Source organism: Anomaloglossus baeobatrachus, chromosome 2 (assembly GCF_048569485.1).
Source record: "Anomaloglossus baeobatrachus isolate aAnoBae1 chromosome 2, aAnoBae1.hap1, whole genome shotgun sequence".
NCBI classification, from domain to species: domain Eukaryota; kingdom Metazoa; phylum Chordata; class Amphibia; order Anura; family Aromobatidae; genus Anomaloglossus; species Anomaloglossus baeobatrachus.
Genome location: NC_134354.1, coordinates 428,455,301 through 428,473,350, shown reverse-complemented (window position 1 = coordinate 428,473,350; position 18,050 = coordinate 428,455,301). Strand labels below are relative to the sequence as shown.

Sequence of the window (18,050 nt, the reverse complement as noted above, 5' to 3'; positions counted from 1 at the left end):
CTGATAAGATATATTACAAAAGTTGCTAATTTTCTTACATAGTATTGATTTATGAAATATAAATTAAACTGATAGGTATTCTTTAAAAGTTAAGATATAATTATTTTCCTGTCCACTTATTGGACGGCTTCTTCCAAAAATATTGACACCCCCCCAGTGCACTTTCAGCCTAATCTGCACTAGATTTTCTTATGACCAGAACAGTAGATCTCTCTATAAAAAAAAAAAAGTATAATTTTTAATGGGGAACAAGCGTCTACATACCTATGCCACTACTTCTATATGTAAACGAGTGCTGACAGTTTCCATTTAGACTCCAGTTTACTAAGCTGATAAAGTCATTAATATAACTGTATAAATAATTATTAATATAAATAACAAATAATAATAATTAAACTTACAGCATTAAGAAAACCTTGAAAGAGTGGAGCACTGTGGATGCCACTGTTTACGTAGTGCCTAGAAAAGAATGACAATCAGTAAATTGAGTATCACCCAAAAGTAGACCACATATAATACAATACATCAAATATCTAATATTATTTCAAACATGTATAGAGGTCAACACGCAACACTGCCAAAGGAAATGGAGTTTTTCATAGTTATGCCAGACATACACATACAGTAATTGAACACGATTGTTACTGCCAAAGCAATTAATACTGCCAATCTTCCTATTAAAATGCATATTAATCCCTATGGATGTGGGAGGTATGAGCACCTGCCACACATCTGACACTGCTTCTGTCTCGGTAAAATGATAGGGACTGACAGGAAAAATCAGATCCATCCCGTTCATTCTCCTTCCAAGAGCAGATGCTCAGTAATTATAGGGACATCAGACAATAAAGTGCGGCTCTCACTTTTATCTACTTTACATAAAATATTTGCAAACTGCTTAAATGGGAAATACAGTACATTGCCATGACCGGAATCTCTTCCATCAGCTGGGTGAGCAATCTGAATTGGCTCCAGTCTAGCATGGAAAATCCGAATTCCCAGTGGTCAACCGACACTTAAGACAGTATATTAATGGCTTTCTGAAAACTAAGTACTGACGCAAACTACTGTAAACTGTTGGGAATTTTGCCTTCACAATTTTCTCTCTACTTATTTATTTTATTTTCTGTTGTTTAGGCATCATCAACAAATTCTGAAGGGTTATTCATAGATTGTAGCCACATCTGTTTGGGTTGCTCTACAAGTAGCAACCCATGTAAAGGTTCCTCTTCGATAAAATGGCTCACTAGTCAAAACCAAAATGTACTCAGAGTACCAGAGAAAAAAAACAAAGAGAAAATTGTATGAAAAATACCCTGACCATAAATAAATAAATTGAAAGTTCGTAATAACAAGGTACTTAGTATATACATTTTTGCAAAAAGGTAAGAAGCTGTCCCACCTCGTCACGGTGTACCCATCTGGGACAGTCCCTAACCAACTAAAGCTAAAAACATTTTCTATACCTGACTTGTGCCTATCAAAACTCCAATGTGAATGGTAACAAGTGGTCAGCTGGGTCCCAGATTAAATACACAGCAAAGTGAGAAGCAAATTGATTGCCCAGTCTCAGTATAAGGAGGGCTGTACCCCCATCTTGCACTAAAGCAAGAAAACAGACAAAAAACACCAAAAGAAACTGAGCTGTAACAATTGTTCAGTAAACATGCAACATTACAAGCATGTGAATGGCAGCCTCAAGACTAGAAAAAAAACAAGAAGAAAAATTGTATGAAAAATACCCTGACGAATAAAAAAATAAATTGCAAGTGCTTAATAACAGGGTACTTAGTATATACATTTTTGCAAAAAGGTAAGAAGCTGTCCCACCTTGTCACGGTGTACCCATCTGGGTCCCAGATTAAATACACAGCAAAGTGTAAAGCAAAGCATGTTTTTAACTTTAGATGGTTAGGGAGTGTCCCAGATGGGTACACCGTGACGAGGTGGGACAGCTTCTTACCTTTTTGCAAAAATGTATATACTAAGTACCCTGTTATTAAGCACTTGCAATTTATTTATTTATGGTCAGGGTATTTTTCATACAATTTTTCTTTGTTTTTTTTCTAGTCTTGAGGCTGCCATTCACATGCTTGTAATGTTGCATGTTTACTGAACATTTGTTACAGCTCAGTTTCTTTTGGTGTTTTCAGAGTACCAGAGGTATAGTGTAGACAGACCAAAACAAAAAAACCCTCTAAAACTGATACTTTATTGTATGTATTAAAACATACCACACAAAAATCCGGCGGCACACGGGGAGAGGACCTGGCGGTGAGTGAGTACCAAATTGCTGTCCAGACGGGCACCCGCTCCTCACCCGATCCAGGGACCCCCGGCGGGCATTGAATCCGGCTCACAGCTCCACACGGGCCTAGCCGCAAGCATCCAGCGCCCCAGCGTCCCCCCTCCCATAGCCTGCCCGAGGGGATCAGAATCCGGCCGCTCTGTGGAGTCCTGAGCCGCGGGGAGTGCAGGGGCCTGTGCCGGGGAGGTGACGCCGGTCAATTTCTCCCTATACCGGGAAGCTACCTGGGGAGGGAGAAGAGGAGTGAACGGAGCATGGTTGAAAGGGATCCCCACCCCAGCCCAACCCAGTGAAATTAAGATCTTAAGGGGGGATTTTTCATGCCCCCACGCAACAGGGAGCTTGACTGACATGCAACCGGACATCCACATCTCTGCTGGGGGCAGACTGCCTCTGTAAGTCACAGCCCCACACGCGTGTCTGGGCCCTGAAGCGGCCAGAGAGGCTCCAAAGTGGAATAGATACAGAGAGTGGGCACACTGAAGTATCTATAGCATAGAGACACTCTCTTCCTACCTCCTTCCCCCTCTCTAGGGGTGTACAATGTTCTAGTCTCCGTGCTGTCTGGAGGGAGTAGGGTGGCCTAACCCCTGCTATTCATTCAACCCAGCATAAAATTATATATGCCTGAATCCAACATGGTCAAGATCGGCAACGCAAGAGCAAGCTCACTGCCCAGACCAGTTAAAACCACTACCCAGGCCGACGTCGATAAGTTTCTCAAAAAACACCTATATACCACAGATGCTAAAATAGACAGTCCCCAGAGCACGTCTACTAATGATGCACAAGATATGGATGATGACGAAAGTGACACTGAAGGTGCTGATAGTAGCAAGAGTCTCCCTATCTCAAGATCTTTTATAAAACGGATTCTCAAAAATGCGCTGGAACCGGTGGCAAAGGAGCTATCAGACATTAAACAAGAAATCGGACAAATTGGACACAGGGTGGAAACCCTGGAAGCAGCCCAAGCCACATTAACCTCCACTTCCAACACTGTCATTTCCTGCCTTCGTCAACAGGAGGACAACATCAATCAAATTCATGCCATCCTGGAAGACCATGAAAACAGAGAAAGGCGAAATAACCTCAGACTAAAGGGACTCCCAGAATCGGTGGCAAATGAAGCTCTGATACCGACCTTGCAGGGCATCTTCTCTGACCTTATAGACTCTGACCCTACTCCAACATTGGAACTGATAAGAGCTCATAGGTCTTTGAGACCTCGACCCAAACAAGGGGAACCACCAAGGGATGTCATATGTCGCTTTCTGGATTACCGAATAAAAGAACTTATTCTTAAAAAAGCCAGAGAAGCGGAGTCCATAAGTCATGAAGGCTCTAAAATTCTGATTTTCCAGGACCTCGCTTCCACCACCCTGACCAAAAGGAGACTGCTACAACCCTCCACAACAGTGTTACGCCAACACAGTTTCCGTACCGCTGGTTATATCCATTTGGCATTGCTATATCGGCGAATGGGAAGCATTACCAAGCTAAAAATTCTGCGGAGATAAGGCGGATTTGTGAAGATTTGGGGATCACATTGGAGAAATACCCGGAGCTGGAAATCCATCGGTCGGCTTCTACGCTACAAATGTTACCAGATCCGGCACCGTGGCACGGTCTCACCCCAAAGACCCACAGATCCAGGCGCAAAGCGGCAAAAAAACTTCAGATGAACTCTGAGGGCGAGCCTCCCTGAAGGGACCTTTGAGTGGGCCTGTTGTTGCACACAACTGATTATGCTAGTTAAAACATGCAGTTATTATAGGGGTTTTGCACCTATTGCTCCCTCTTGAGGCACATTCTAACTTGTTTGACTTTCAAATAGTTGAAAATGTTGATAATAATACCCTGTTCTCCTCTGAACTTCTCTCTACCCCCTGCTCTTTCTATCTCTTTTTCTCTTCTACTGGTCATAGGTCTGGTCCATTCATCTCGATGGAAAAAGAACAGAATGTCCTTCCGTCTGTATTTCCATGGCTTTATATCATAAGGTATTTACGGCAATAAGCCTTAATGCACATGGGTTAAATTCCCCCATACAAAGGTCGCAGACACTACATAGCCTAAAAAAGAAGCACGCAGACATGATATTCTTCCAAGAAACGCATTTTCGTGAAGGCAAAATCCCAAATTTTAACAAAGCATACTATAACACTTGGTTCCATGCCCCCTCCCCACGTAAAGGCTCTAGAGGGGTCTCCATAGCCCTGGCTAAAGACATACCCTTCCTAGCTCAAGAGGTCGCTATTGACCCAGAGGGCCGGTTCATTTTCGTTAAGGGTGTCTTAGCCGGCTCTATGGTAACCCTAGGGAATGTATATGCCCCAAATGTCAAACAGATTCGTTGGTTGATGTCCACACTCAAAAAATTCCGCGTTTTTTCAGAAGGTACTCCAATATTGTGCGGTGATTTTAATGTGGCTTTGGAACCTAAATTGGATTCCACTACAAAAAAGAGTCACCTCTCTTTAAGGGACCTATCTCAGATTAAATGCTCTCTCCTTTCCCTTTCCTTGGTAGATATCTGGCGTTACCAACACCCCACAACTAAAGATTTTACATTCTACTCTAATCCTCGTAAATCCTACCACAGACTGGATTACATTTTTCTACCCAGGCATCTACTACCTAACGTCAATGACACAGAGATCCAGTCAACTCCCTATTCTGACCATTCTTATGTCTCAGTCAGTTTCTCACTCCTGAGGCCGTATTGGTTCCACCGTACGTGGAGACTGAATGAATCAATTCTCTCCTCAGAAGAAAATAAGAAACGCATATCTGAATGTCTCCGTAATTATTTTGCAGAGAACAAGACACAAGATATTGCGGCCCCAGTGTTGTGGGAAGCACATAAGACGGTCATCAGGGGAGAGTTGATCTCCATTTCCTCATACCTCAACAAGCTAAGGAAGTCGTTCTTGCAGACTTTGTATGCTGAGATCGCCACGCTGGAGACTCAGCATAAAAAGTCCCTATCCCAACAGACGCTAGAACAATTGACAGCGAAGTGTGTGGAACTTAGGGATGTGCTTAATAAACAGTCGGCTAAATTTTATCTCGGCTGGAGGAATCGTATGTTCCTCCATGGGGATAAAGCTTCTAAACTAATGATGTCACTGATAAAAAAAAGACAGGCTCGCACGTTTATACATGCAATCAAAACCTCACAGGGTTTTCGTGCGCAAGACTATTCCCAAATTTCGGACGAGTTCCTACGTTTTTATAAAAATTTATATCAAATTAGGCCAGAGGAGTCAGACACGGAACGGGACAAGAGGAAATGTGGTATACAAAACTACTTAGCCAAATTAAATCTCCCAAAACTCTCTAAAATACAACAGGCGACCCTGGGAAAACCGTTCACCCGAGCCGAGGTCCAGTCCATCCTGTCCAGGAGCCCGGTGGGAAAGGCTCCAGGTCCAGATGGCGTTCCCATTATATATTATAAAAATTTTTTTGACATCCTGGGGGAACACCTCTTAGCATCATGCAACGCTCTACTACACGGCGATCCTATACCTAAGCAAGCACTAGAGGCACATATATCATTGATACACAAAGACGGGAAAGACCCGGAGTGTTGTGGAAACTATAGGCCCATCTCACTCTTGAATGTGGACCTTAAGATATATGCTAGCTTAATTGCTAACCGAGTAGCGGGTGTCCTTCCCGACCTCATCTCTCCGGAACAATCGGGGTTTGTTAGGGGTAGAGAGGGGAAGGACAACGCGCTAAGAGTAATAAACTTAATGCAACACGCCAGGACTCATAAACTGCCTCTGGTGCTGCTGGGAACGGACGCCGAGAAGGCGTTTGATAGGGTGGACTGGACTTTCTTGCAGGGGACGTTGGAGGCCTTCCATTTTCCTCCAGAAACCATACGCGCAATTCTACAGATGTACACATCCCCCACGGCCAGGATTAAGATTAATAATAACCTCACCGACCCTCTTGACATTAAAAATGGCACAAGACAGGGTTGCCCCTTATCCCCCCTACTCTTTGTCTTGGTCATGGAGCCATTGCTAACCTCCATTCAGCAGGACCGGGACATCGAGGGGTTTAACCTGCAGGGAGTTCGTCACAAGTCTGCTGCCTTTGCAGACGACTTGCTGGTGGTGATGTCCAGGCCAGAAAGGGGTTTCCCTGCCTTTATGAAATTACTGGAGGAATATGGACATTGGTCTAACTTCAAAATTAACCTATCTAAGTCAGAAGCATTAAGCATTAATATCGCCAGTAAAGTTACAAAGTCTCTCCAAAACTCGTTCCCTTTTCGGTGGCCAAATAGTCATATAACATACTTAGGCATTAAACTAGGGAAAACCTTCAAGTCCTTGTTCGATCTCAACTATAAGCCCCTTCTCCCTCATCTTACCGCACAAATAGCCTCGTGGAGGGCTCCCTTTCTTTCGTGGATGGGGAGGAAAAACCTAATTAAAAGCATTATACTCCCAAAGTTTATCTACCTCTTTCAAATGTTACCCATACCAATCCCCATGGTTTTTCTTTCTCAATGTAACTCTTTAATATCCACCTACGTCTGGAATAAACATAAACCAAGAATTAATTTTCAAACATTGAACCTCCCAAAAGACAAAGGGGGTATGGGTTTACCTAATGTATCGTTATATTACCAAGCCGCCGTCCTCTCCAGAGCGGTAGACTGGATTAGACGCCCACCGAATAAATTGTGGATATCTATAGAAGAATATTTAGCCCCCACCCCTCTACGAGTTATGTTACTTTCCCCTCCTAATCAAAAAGATAAAAGAACCATTCCAAATGAACTAACGAGAACCCTTATGCACAAATGGAAAGAAAATAGGGAGACACTGGCCCCCTCTCTTTCCCCTCTAACCCAAGTTTCAGACATACTAGACGGTGATGTAAATCAGGCCGCGTCCACGAAGGCCACATTCCTGACCAATGTAAATGTCCCGTTGGCTGACCTTTTGGTGGATGGCTCTTTGATATCTGAACAGGAGATGGGTTCGAACCCTCTCCTCACTAGGCTCACATTTCTCCATTATACGAAATTAAAACACGTGATCCACCCACTATTGCCCCACACTCGTCTAGACAGACCTTTAACTACATTTGAATCTTTCTGTATGCATAACCGGGCTCCCAGAAAAGTTCTTTCTAATCTATACCTGTCAGGGCCAGGCGGTCGGGCAGACCCAGGAGGTGGATCCACTGGGCCGAACTCTAAGATGGTGGTAAGGAGTCCGGTAGCTGCAGCAGTATGGGCAGTAGAACAGTCCGTGCAAGTGAAGGTACCGAAGAAGTCCCTGGGACCACGGAGTCACGGATGGTGGTCCGGGTGACGTAGCTCAGGTTCGGAAGCCGAGATGATGTCAGGCGGGGTCCGGAACCTTTTGGAGCGAGATGACGGGTCACTGCAGGGATCCGAGATGGTACGGACTGTCAGATGGCAGACGGACAGCGTGCGGGGTTCGGGATTCAGCAGGCCCGGCTGGCGAGGCAGGATCAGCTCTAGAAGAGAGATACGTGAGTATGGCAAGACGACACAAGGAGACCTGACTCCTAGCTTGGAAAACACGAAGATCAGGCCCCGCCCCCTTGGACACTAACCCCCTTTATACCCTGTACCTGTTCAACCTCATTTCCTGTTAATGGACGCTGGCCCTTTAAGAAAGGGTCAGTGACCGCGCGCGCGCCCTAATGCGCATGCGCGCCGCCCGGGTGCCAGAAGCCAGGGAAGGAGGCTGAGAGGAGGACGCAGGGGAGCCGGCCAGATCCTGGGAAGCCGTCGGGCGCCGGAATCGGGCACCAGGGGGCCTGGGAAGGACGGGCACCGGAGGCTGGAGAGCGGGGAGCGTGGCAGGTGAGCCGGGGAGCGGGGGTAAGGACCCGGGGAGCGTGACAGTACCCCCCCCCCCACGCCCCCCTCCCCGCAATCGGGACATGAAGGCACGGATCAGAGGAGTGCCCACGTTCTCCCTGGGCTCCCAGGACCTATCCTCAGGACCATACCCTTCCCAGTCCACCAGGAAGAACTGTCGACCACGTACGGTCTTCATGGCCACGACATCCCTTACCGCATAGATGTCGTCATCGGCTATAGGAGGAGGAGCCGAACTGGCAGCAGCGGAGAAGGGACCAAGGACAACCGGCTTGAGCAGGGAGACGTGGAAGGAGTTGGGTATCCTCATCGTGGCCGGGAGCTGGAGCTTGTAGGAGACCTCATTGATTTTGCTGAGGACTTTAAACGGCCCGATGTAGCGAGGACCCAGCTTGTAGGATGGTATCTTCAACCGGATGTACTGGGAAGCAAGCCAGACTAGATCTCCAGGAGAGAAACACGGAGGGTCCAGACGCCTCTTGTCAGCGTGTTTCTTCATCCGCTGGGAAGCGCGTCCAAGGGACGCCTTGACAGAGTCCCAAATGGTAGCGAAGTCACGGACTACAGTATCAGCCGCAGGGACATCCGAAGAAGGGGATATAGGCAATGGGACGGAGGGCTGAAGTCCGTAAACGACATGGAAGGGAGATTTGGAGGACGACTCACTGATGTGGTGGTTATGTGAGAATTCAGCCCAAGGCAGAAGCGTGGACCAGTCGTCGTGATGGGCGTTGACATAGTGACGTAAGAAGGAGGTCAAGGTTTGATTGACCCTCTCCACTTGGCCATTAGACTGAGGATGGTAAGCAGAAGAAAAGTCCAGAGTCACTCCCAGATGTGTGCAGAGCGCCCTCCAGAAGCGGGAGGTGAACTGAGTTCCTCTGTCGGACACGATGTGGGATGGAAAGCCATGCAAGCGGAAGATGTGATGTATATAGGCTTCCGCGAGTTCCTGAGCAGAGGGCAGTCCAGCCATAGGGACGAAGTGAGCCATTTTGGAGAACCGGTCCACCACGACCCATATGACCGTGTGTCCGGAGGACAATGGCAAGTCAGTAATAAAATCCATTGCTATGTGTTGCCACGGAACTGAGGGTATCGGCAGAGGCAGAAGACGGCCATAGGGCAGGTGTTTGGGCGTCTTGTTCCTGGCACAAGAGGAGCAGGCAGAGACAAAAGCAGCGACGTCCGTGCGAAGGGATGGCCACCAGTAATGGCGTACAATCGCACCCCATGTTCTCTTCTGGCCTGCATGGCCGGCTGTTTTTGAGGCATGGCCCCAGTGTAACACTTTTTGTCTGTCAGTCTCAGAGACATAGGTCTTTCCGGGCGGTATCTGGGCCAGGGTGACAGGGGCCACCGGAAGGATCTTGCTAGGAGAGATGATAGGTTGGGTAGTCTCTTCCTCCTGCTCCATGGGCATGAAAGACCTAGACAAGGCATCAGCGCGTACATTTTTGTCCGCGGGTCGGAAATGGAGCTGGAAGTCAAACCTGGCAAAGAATAAGGACCACCTGGCTTGCCGTGGGTTCAGTCGCTGAGCGGACCGCAAGTATTCCAGGTTCTTGTGGTCCGTGTAGATAATCACGGGTTACACTGCTCCTTCCCGGAGGTAGCGCCACTCCTCCAGAGCCAGTTTGACTGCCAATAGTTCTCGGTCACCGATGGTGTAGTTGCGTTCAGGCGCTGAGAAGCTCTTGGAGAAGAAACCGCAAGTCACCATCTTCCCGGAGGAGGACTTCTGCATGAGCACTGCTCCGGCTCCCGAGGAGGAGGCATCCACCTCTAAGGTGAACTGGCGGTTTAACTCCGGACGGTGGAGTACAGGAGCGGAGGCAAAGGCTCGCTTCAGTGAGCAAAACGCGGCGTCGGCCGCAGGTGACCAGTCCTTTGGATTAGCCTCCTTTTTGGTCAAAGCGGAGAGAGGAGCAGTCAGGGCAGAGAAGTGAGGGATAAACTGGCGGTAGTAGTTGGCGAATCCCAGGAACCGTTGGATTGCCTTCAGTCCAGAAGGGGGAGGCCAGTTGAGTATGGAGGAGACCTTCTTTGGATCCATTTGCAGTCCAGTACCCGAGATGATGTATCCCAGGAAAGGAAGAGAGGACTGCTCAAAGACACACTTCTCATATTTGGTGTAGAGATGGTTCTCTCTCAGTCTTTGTAGGACCAGCTGTACGTTCTCTCTGTGGGTCTGGAGGTCCGGAGAGTAGATAAGGATGTCATCCAGATAAACTACTACACAGATGTAGAGGAGGTCCCGGAATATGTCGTTCACCAGTTCTTGGAAGACTGCTGGTGCGTTACACAAGCCGAAGGGCATCACGCAGTATTCATAGTGCCCATCGCGAGTATTAAACGCGGTCTTCCATTCGTCCCCAGAGCGGATACGAACTAGGTTGTAGGCACCCCGCAGATCCAGCTTGGTGAACACACGGGCTCCTCTGAGCCGGTCGAACAATTCAGGGATGAGCGGCAGAGGGTACTTGTTTTTGACGGTGATCTGATTCAGACCCCGGTAGTCGATGCATGGGCGTAGGTCACCCTCTTTCTTCTTAACGAAGAAGAAGCCTGCTCCCGCAGGAGAGGAGGATCTCTGGATGAATCCCTTTGCCAGGCTCTCTGTGATGTAGGTAGACATGGCCCTGGTTTCGGCGGGGGACAACGGATATATCCGTCCTCGAGGTGGTGTTGCTCCTGGGAGCAGGTCGATGGCACAATCGTAGGGACGGTGTGGCGGAAGTACCTCAGACTCCTTCTTGTCAAAAACGTCTGCGAAGGACCAATAGGCCGAGGGCAGTTCCGGTAGGTTCTCTGGAACCGGAGGTCGTCGGATGGGTTGTATGGACTTCAGACACTTCTCATGACAAGCAGGACCCCATCGGGTGATTTCGCCAGTACCCCAGCTGACTGATGGTTCGTGAGTCCGCAACCAGGGAAGTCCCAGCAGGATTTGATGGGACATGTGTGGAAGGACGTAGAGAGCGATGTTCTCGGTGTGCAGGGCACCGATACGCAGTTCGACCGGTCTGGTGACCCAGGAGATGGTATCAGAGAGGGGTCTCCCATCCACAGAGGCAATCACTAGGGACTTCTCGAGTAGAGTAACAGGCAGCTGGTACTTGTCCACAGTGGCCTGCTGGATGAAATTGCCTGCTGCTCCAGAATCGAGGTATGCCTCAGCCGTGAAGCGCGTCTCTCCCGTTGACACTTGTACAGTCCACATAACCGGGTCTGAGAGAGTCCCAGCACCTAGGGAGGCCTCTCCTACCAACCCTAGGCTTTGGAGTTTCCCGGCCTTTCCGGACAGGAGCGTAGGAGGTGTGTGTCCTCTCCGCAGTAAAAGCAGAGACCCTTGGCGAGCCGCTCTGCTCGACGTTGTTCAGACTGTCGTACTCGGTCGATCTGCATGGGCTCGTGGACGGGAATCCCAGCTGTTGATGACTGAGAGACGGAGGGCTTCTGTGGGGGAGAAGAATGCCGTACCGGACGTCTCTCACGAGACAGCTCTTTGGAGCGCTCCTGAAAACGAAGGTCCACTCGAGTTGCTAGGGCAATCAGGGCATCTAGGGTGGAGGGCACGTCACGACCCGCCAACTCATCTTTGATGCGACTCGAGAGTCCTTCCCAGAAGGCGGCTGTTAGGGCCTCATTATTCCACCCGAGTTCTGAAGCCAGGGTGCGGAAACGGATGGCGTATTGGCCCACCGTCAGTGTTCCTTGACGTAAGCGGAGAAGGGATGAAGCAGACGCAGAGGCGCGTCCCGGCTCGTCAAAGGTGCTGCGAAAGGCCTGCAGGAACTCTTGAAGATCCTTGGTCATAGGGTCCTCCTTCTCCCACAAGGGGTTCATCCACGCCAGTGCCTCGCCCTCTAGGTGAGACATGATGAAGGCGACCTTGGCTTGGTCGGAGGCAAACAAGTGTGGTAGCTGCGTGAAATGAAGGGAACATTGGTTTATGAAGCCCCTGCAGGTCTTGGGATCTCCGGCATAACGAGGTGGTGAAGCCAAACGGAGTTGGGAAGCAGTCGAAGAGGCTGCCACGGGTGCGGGAGCCGTGGATTGACTAGTGGAGGCCCGGAACGTTGAAGGCGTAACTGCCGCTTGTAACGTGTACAGGCGGGTGTCCACGGAGGTCATAAAGTTCAGCATGCGGGTCTGGACTTCACGCTGGCGTTGGAGTTCCTCTTGCAAGGCCGCTAGTGCTGCAGCGGGATCCATGGCCTGATCTTACTGTCAGGGCCAGGCGGTCGGGCAGACCCAGGAGGTGGATCCACTGGGCCGAACTCTAAGATGGTGGTAAGGAGTCCGGTAGCTGCAGCAGTATGGGCAGTAGAACAGTCCGTGCAAGTGAAGGTACCGAAGAAGTCCCTGGGACCACGGAGTCACGGATGGTGGTCCGGGTGACGTAGCTCAGGTTCGGAAGCCGAGATGATGTCAGGCGGGGTCCGGAACCTTTTGGAGCGAGATGACGGGTCACTGCAGGGATCCGAGATGGTACGGACTGTCAGATGGCAGACGGACAGCGTGCGGGGTTCGGGATTCAGCAGGCCCGGCTAGCGAGGCAGGATCAGCTCTAGAAGAGAGATACATGAGTATGGCAAGACGACACAAGGAGACCTGACTCCTAGCTTGGAAAACACGAAGATCAGGCCCCGCCCCCTTGGACACTAACCCCCTTTATACCCTGTACCTGTTCAACCTCATTTCCTGTTAATGGACGCTGGCCCTTTAAGAAAGGGTCAGTGACCGCGCGCGCGCCCTAATGCGCATGCGCGCCGCCCGGGTGCCAGAAGCCAGGGAAGGAGGCTGAGAGGAGGACGCAGGGGAGCCGGCCAGATCCTGGGAAGCCGTCGGGCGCCGGAATCGGGCACCAGGGGGCCTGGGAAGGACGGGCACCGGAGGCTGGAGAGCGGGGAGCGTGGCAGGTGAGCCGGGGAGCGGGGGTGAGGACCCGGGGAGCGTGACAATACCACACCCTGCTTACAAAAAAACTGGTGGTAAAGAGAGCATATATACTAAGATGGGAAAGGGACCTGAAAACTACATTTACAGATCTACAAACGAGCCAAATCTATAATGCCTCACATGGTCCGTCATGTTGTGTGAGAGTTCAGGAGAATTCCTTTAAAGTGATTGCGAGATGGTACGTTGTCCCCACCTCGTCCAGTTCGTGGAGCTCTTCCACCTCAGATCAGTGCTGGCGGTGCGAGAGGGACAGGGGAACGTATCTACATGTGTGGTGGGAATGTCCGATTATCCAGACCTTCTGGCGGACAGCAACACAGTTAATACTTGACCTCACAGGCAAAAAAGGGGTCCCGGACCCTAGACAAATGCTCCTGAACTTCCCAATGTGGCCTAAAGATAAAGCTAATTCGAAACTAGCGACGTTTGTAGGTTCAGCTTGTAAACTTCTCATAGCCCAATTGTGGCGCACAACGAAAATTCCTACTCTCTCACAGCTCTTAATGAAGATTGATCAATTATATCATGTTGAAGAACTTTCGGCCCTCTCACGTCAGAATGTGCTCTCTTTCCACCAGGTTTGGAAGGCTTGGCAAATTTATAAGTCTACCCCCCAATTCTCAGTAGTTACTTCGCAGACGGCATCACAGGGAACTGTGAGTCATCCCACCACCCTCCAATGAGATGAAGGACAACGGTCAGACCATACCCAATACGAGATGAGTGGATCCAAGACCAACATCCTTTCCCTTCTTTTCCCTCTCTTATCTCCTCCTCTTCTTTTTCCGTCTCTTGAACACTTTCATCTTAATCTCTTACCTGAATTTCATGCGATATAAATTCGCTCTTCTTTTTTCTAGTTACCATCCCCTACTCCTATTTCCTATAGTACTTACTGTTAAAATTGTTTCATATCAATCCAGAAACCGAGTTAAAATCTGGATCGGACTTTCCCACAGACGGAGGACTAAATTTATTATTTGGTTTAGCTCTAATAACGCAAAAGTAGCCTGAGTTATATAGATATAATGGGAAGATACGATACAGTTGAAATAATACTAGTTAAGTCTATGATTTCTGTTGACTTTGTATTTCTAATTTTTTGCTTCAATAAACAAAACATTAAAACAAACAAACAAAACATACTACAAAATAGAAAAGTGGTGTGTAGATACTACACAAGGGTAATACGTGATAGATAAAGAATGTGAGCAACAGGGAGTGACTTTATAATGAAGAAGACATCAATTAATGTAGTAAAAAAATGGCGAGGGCATCGGAGGTTAATTTTCCCTAAATTTTGTGGCGCCCCCATTCCTCGGCGGCTATCCCTGTTGCACCCTATCCTATCACTTTTCTATTTTGTAGTATGTTTGCTTGGGATTTTAATACATACAATAAACTATCAGTTTGAGAGGTTTTTTGTTTTTGGTCTGTCTACTGTAGACTAGACAATAATTTTGTATTGTACTACCCAGTGGTCAATGGTAAATTTATGTGATCTCCAGGTTTCGTCTGGTGAACTGTACAAAACAGCTGTCTATCTCTCTAGTACAGGTATTTGTTACCAGGCTGACTGTATAGAGTCAGAGGCTCTTTACTACATAATTAAGGCAGGCTGTATGTCTTTACAACTCAGTGGTGCATATTTGTGGTGATAACACCAGTTTTCTTTTGTAATTGTACATTAAAAGCCATATTTATCTAACATATGGATGGATCTTTTGTTCTCTAATAGCCGCATCTTTGGAATCTATGGCGCTATTAGTTGGAGTCATTAGACCCCGGGCCGTGCTAAGAGTTGCGAACATAATAAAAAAGCAATTATGTGTGGCTCTATTACGCTTGTTTGAAGGCTGTGGAGTCAGTAAGAAGGGGGATTAGCCAGAAAGTTATACACTGTGTGACTTGTTTATAAAAGTTTTCCACTTTTTTCTTTTCACAAAATATTGATTACCTTAGCCAGATACTATTTTGTATAGATCAACAGCTTTGTAAGTTTCCTTTATCGTCATGTTGCCACATATTGATGAATATGCCTTTTAATTCAATAAAATCCCCAGTTGCAATATAATAGTAAAAATAGCCCTTACTCGCTTATCCTATGGCCGCCTCACTTTGCAGTAGTCCACACTGGGATTTTCATTCTCTGACATCATCACCCTAGGCCTTTTAAGGCTAGCTCAGGCAGAGGTTGTTAAGTAACATTGTCCACAGTTGCCTCAAGTTGATCACAAATTTGCTATTCCTGACCTCCATGCTTCAGTAAGTGTAATTTTCAAACTCACTAAAGTTTACCATGTGTTGTCCACACCATCCTCTCGGCAAGCAAGTGACCAACTGTTCGCACCTGTTCTTAGTGTTATTTAAACCTGGCCTCTGCAACCAAGGTAACACATCTCTTCAAACGAGTCTCCAGTTTGTCTATACTACATTGCTATCTTGCAGTTAACTATTTCTTGACTAAAATCTCAGTTTTCATACATTGCTGCTATTAACCATTTCCCTGCTAGAAGATAACAGAGTGCATTTACTTATTTGTTATTGTCACGGTCGTCTCTCTGCAGTTTGAGATGAGTGACATGTTCTGGGTGTGAGTCTCACTTTACCTGAGATCTAAATGTAATTTCTTTTCTTTCAGCAGTCAGATGGGTTAATGTCTGTGTTCCTTGACAGCAAGCATTCCATTACCTTTCCCTGGTGTTTCCGCTTTGGGACCACACCCAGTCCCTTTATATATCCTCTGCTTCCTGCAGAGGGTGCCGGTTACTCTCATTGCCATTGGGATGCTGACCTTGGAGCTGGAAGGACCTGTTTGAAACCCTCTGCTGAAGTTGCTGTGGTGGCTGCAGTCTTAGTGCTTACTGCAGCAGGCTGTTCTTGTGTTCCCTCTGTCTGTCTTCCTTTCCCGGTGTGTTGTATCAGTGCAGCGGTGGGGCTAGTGTCCTTTACCTGCCCACTCCCTAGCCAGGAACTATTGTAGGGTCATCTCAGGGCATCAGGTTCTGGCTCAGCGACAGGTGAGGAACCTATATAGGGATTGGCTAGGAGTGTTGGGGATAGAGACTCAAGCAGTCTCTCGGGATCTGACTACTGTTTCAAATTATAATATCATGTGTGCACATGAGAAAGGATAATAGACTCTAGATTGGTTATGAACTTTCTTTCATGACACACGCCTAAAGGAATTCTGCTTGTTTTATTTTTCACAAAGATTTTATAGTTCTAGATAAGAAAAGGGTGTAGACAAAATATAGTCCAATCAAGTATCACAGGCTGGACTCAGGACATATAGCAATTTGCATAGTCTCTGATGGATTGGTCAGTCCATATGTTGAGAATTCATCTGTTTCCCATCTTCTTGGGTGTTGTCCAGGAACCAGGAGCCATCTTTAAAGTTACATATGCTAGTATATTGTATTAAGGAAAATCATTGAATGAATGAATGAATATATATATATATATATATATATATATATATATATATTAGTAAGAAACAAAGGCATTCATAAATATGTGTGTTAGGCTACATCAACAAAACTACATACCTGAGGCTATGAAATGGCTGAATTAAGTATTTTAGGTTACTTAATTCTTAACCCTAACAGGGGTGTAGAGTATAGCGGCAGGTAAGTGAAGGAGGTGTCCATCTTTCCTCATACTAGTGCTAGTTGTTAAAGTGTCCCCGGTGTAACCCTTGTTTGTTGTGGTATTACCCTTGTAGTTGTGTGTTTGGCTCATGCCGGACTCTCTCCAAGTCCATGTGTGACAGTTATATGTTGCGGGCGGAGAGGGGTTTCTGGGAACGCCGCTCGCGTGGGGGAATCTCTGGCACTCGAGCCCAGTGCTTCTGCTCCTCAGTGGCTCGAGCACGGACCAGGGGGCTCAAGCAGCGCCTCCTCGCCCACGAGTGAAAAGGGGAGGTTTGGTGGTGGGATGTCGGTTGTTACGCCACCCATGGGGTTGTGGTGATGGTGGGCACCACCGCTGCTGGTGACAGGGTATCCCGGGAGCAATGGCGGAGAGCAGCTAAGGTGTCGACCCCTCCGTGGGTAGGGGCTGTTGTTCCGGGGCCCGGTAGGAGGGGGCGTGCTGCAGGGCGCAGTGCTGCGGTGCGGTGCCTGATGGCACTGTTGTACTCACAATTGAACCACACAGAGTCACTGGTAAACTAGAAACTGCTGGAGTCTGCAGCCTTCGGTATAGAGGGTGTTTAAGTCCCACACACGGTGCAGCAGACCCCTGTTCTTTCCCTGCAGTCAGGTGCCTCTTTCTTCACTCTTTCTCTTTATTTCCTCCTCGGCCGGGAACGGGGAGTCCACTCCTCTGCAGTGATCCGGGATCTCTTTCGATACCGGCGGGCCACTACCCTGCCCCGGTCACCTCAAGTCCCTTCCTCACTAGCCTGTCCCGGCCCTTTTGGAGCACGCTTCTGTAGCAGCCCGGGAGCTACAACTCCCGACTCCTCTCCTCTCCCTCTCCCCACACACTCTGCTCCAGCCCCTCCCCTGCTGCTGTTTTGCTCTTACCCTGAGGGGGGGTGTCTGTCCTACTGCACTGGTGTGGGATCAGGTTACCAAGGAGGAGAATGGCCTGCACTTTGCTGGATTTCTGCAGGCTCTGTGACACCCTGCAGTCATTTAACATGACTCCCATTGAGCAAGCAGAAGTTATTTTTGTGGCTGATGGACAGGGTTGTGCAAATCTGTTCACATCAACTCTAATATTTTTTCCAAATCAGAGTCTTCACTAAAAGGAAAAGACATATTCGCAGCTTCACCCATCAGTGTTTTTAAATTACTTTTGGAGAAGACTTTGGTTTGGCTAATTATCCTTAGTCATGTTGCAAGGCTTCTTCAAGGGTTGGATAGTTATTTATAGGCAACCTACCAT

The 18,050-nt window shown here is 47.9% G+C and overlaps 1 protein-coding gene across 1 annotated transcript in view; it reads right to left on the bottom strand.

Moving 5' to 3' along the window:
- Positions 1-365: 365 nt before the first annotated feature.
- LOC142289817 (uncharacterized) overlaps positions 366-18,050 on the bottom strand; it is a 257,307-nt gene continuing 239,622 nt past the window's right edge. Inside the window, exon 19 of the mRNA XM_075333745.1 lies at positions 366-459. Coding sequence (XP_075189860.1) covers positions 366-459 — 94 coding nt within the window. The remainder of the gene's footprint in view (positions 460-18,050) is intronic.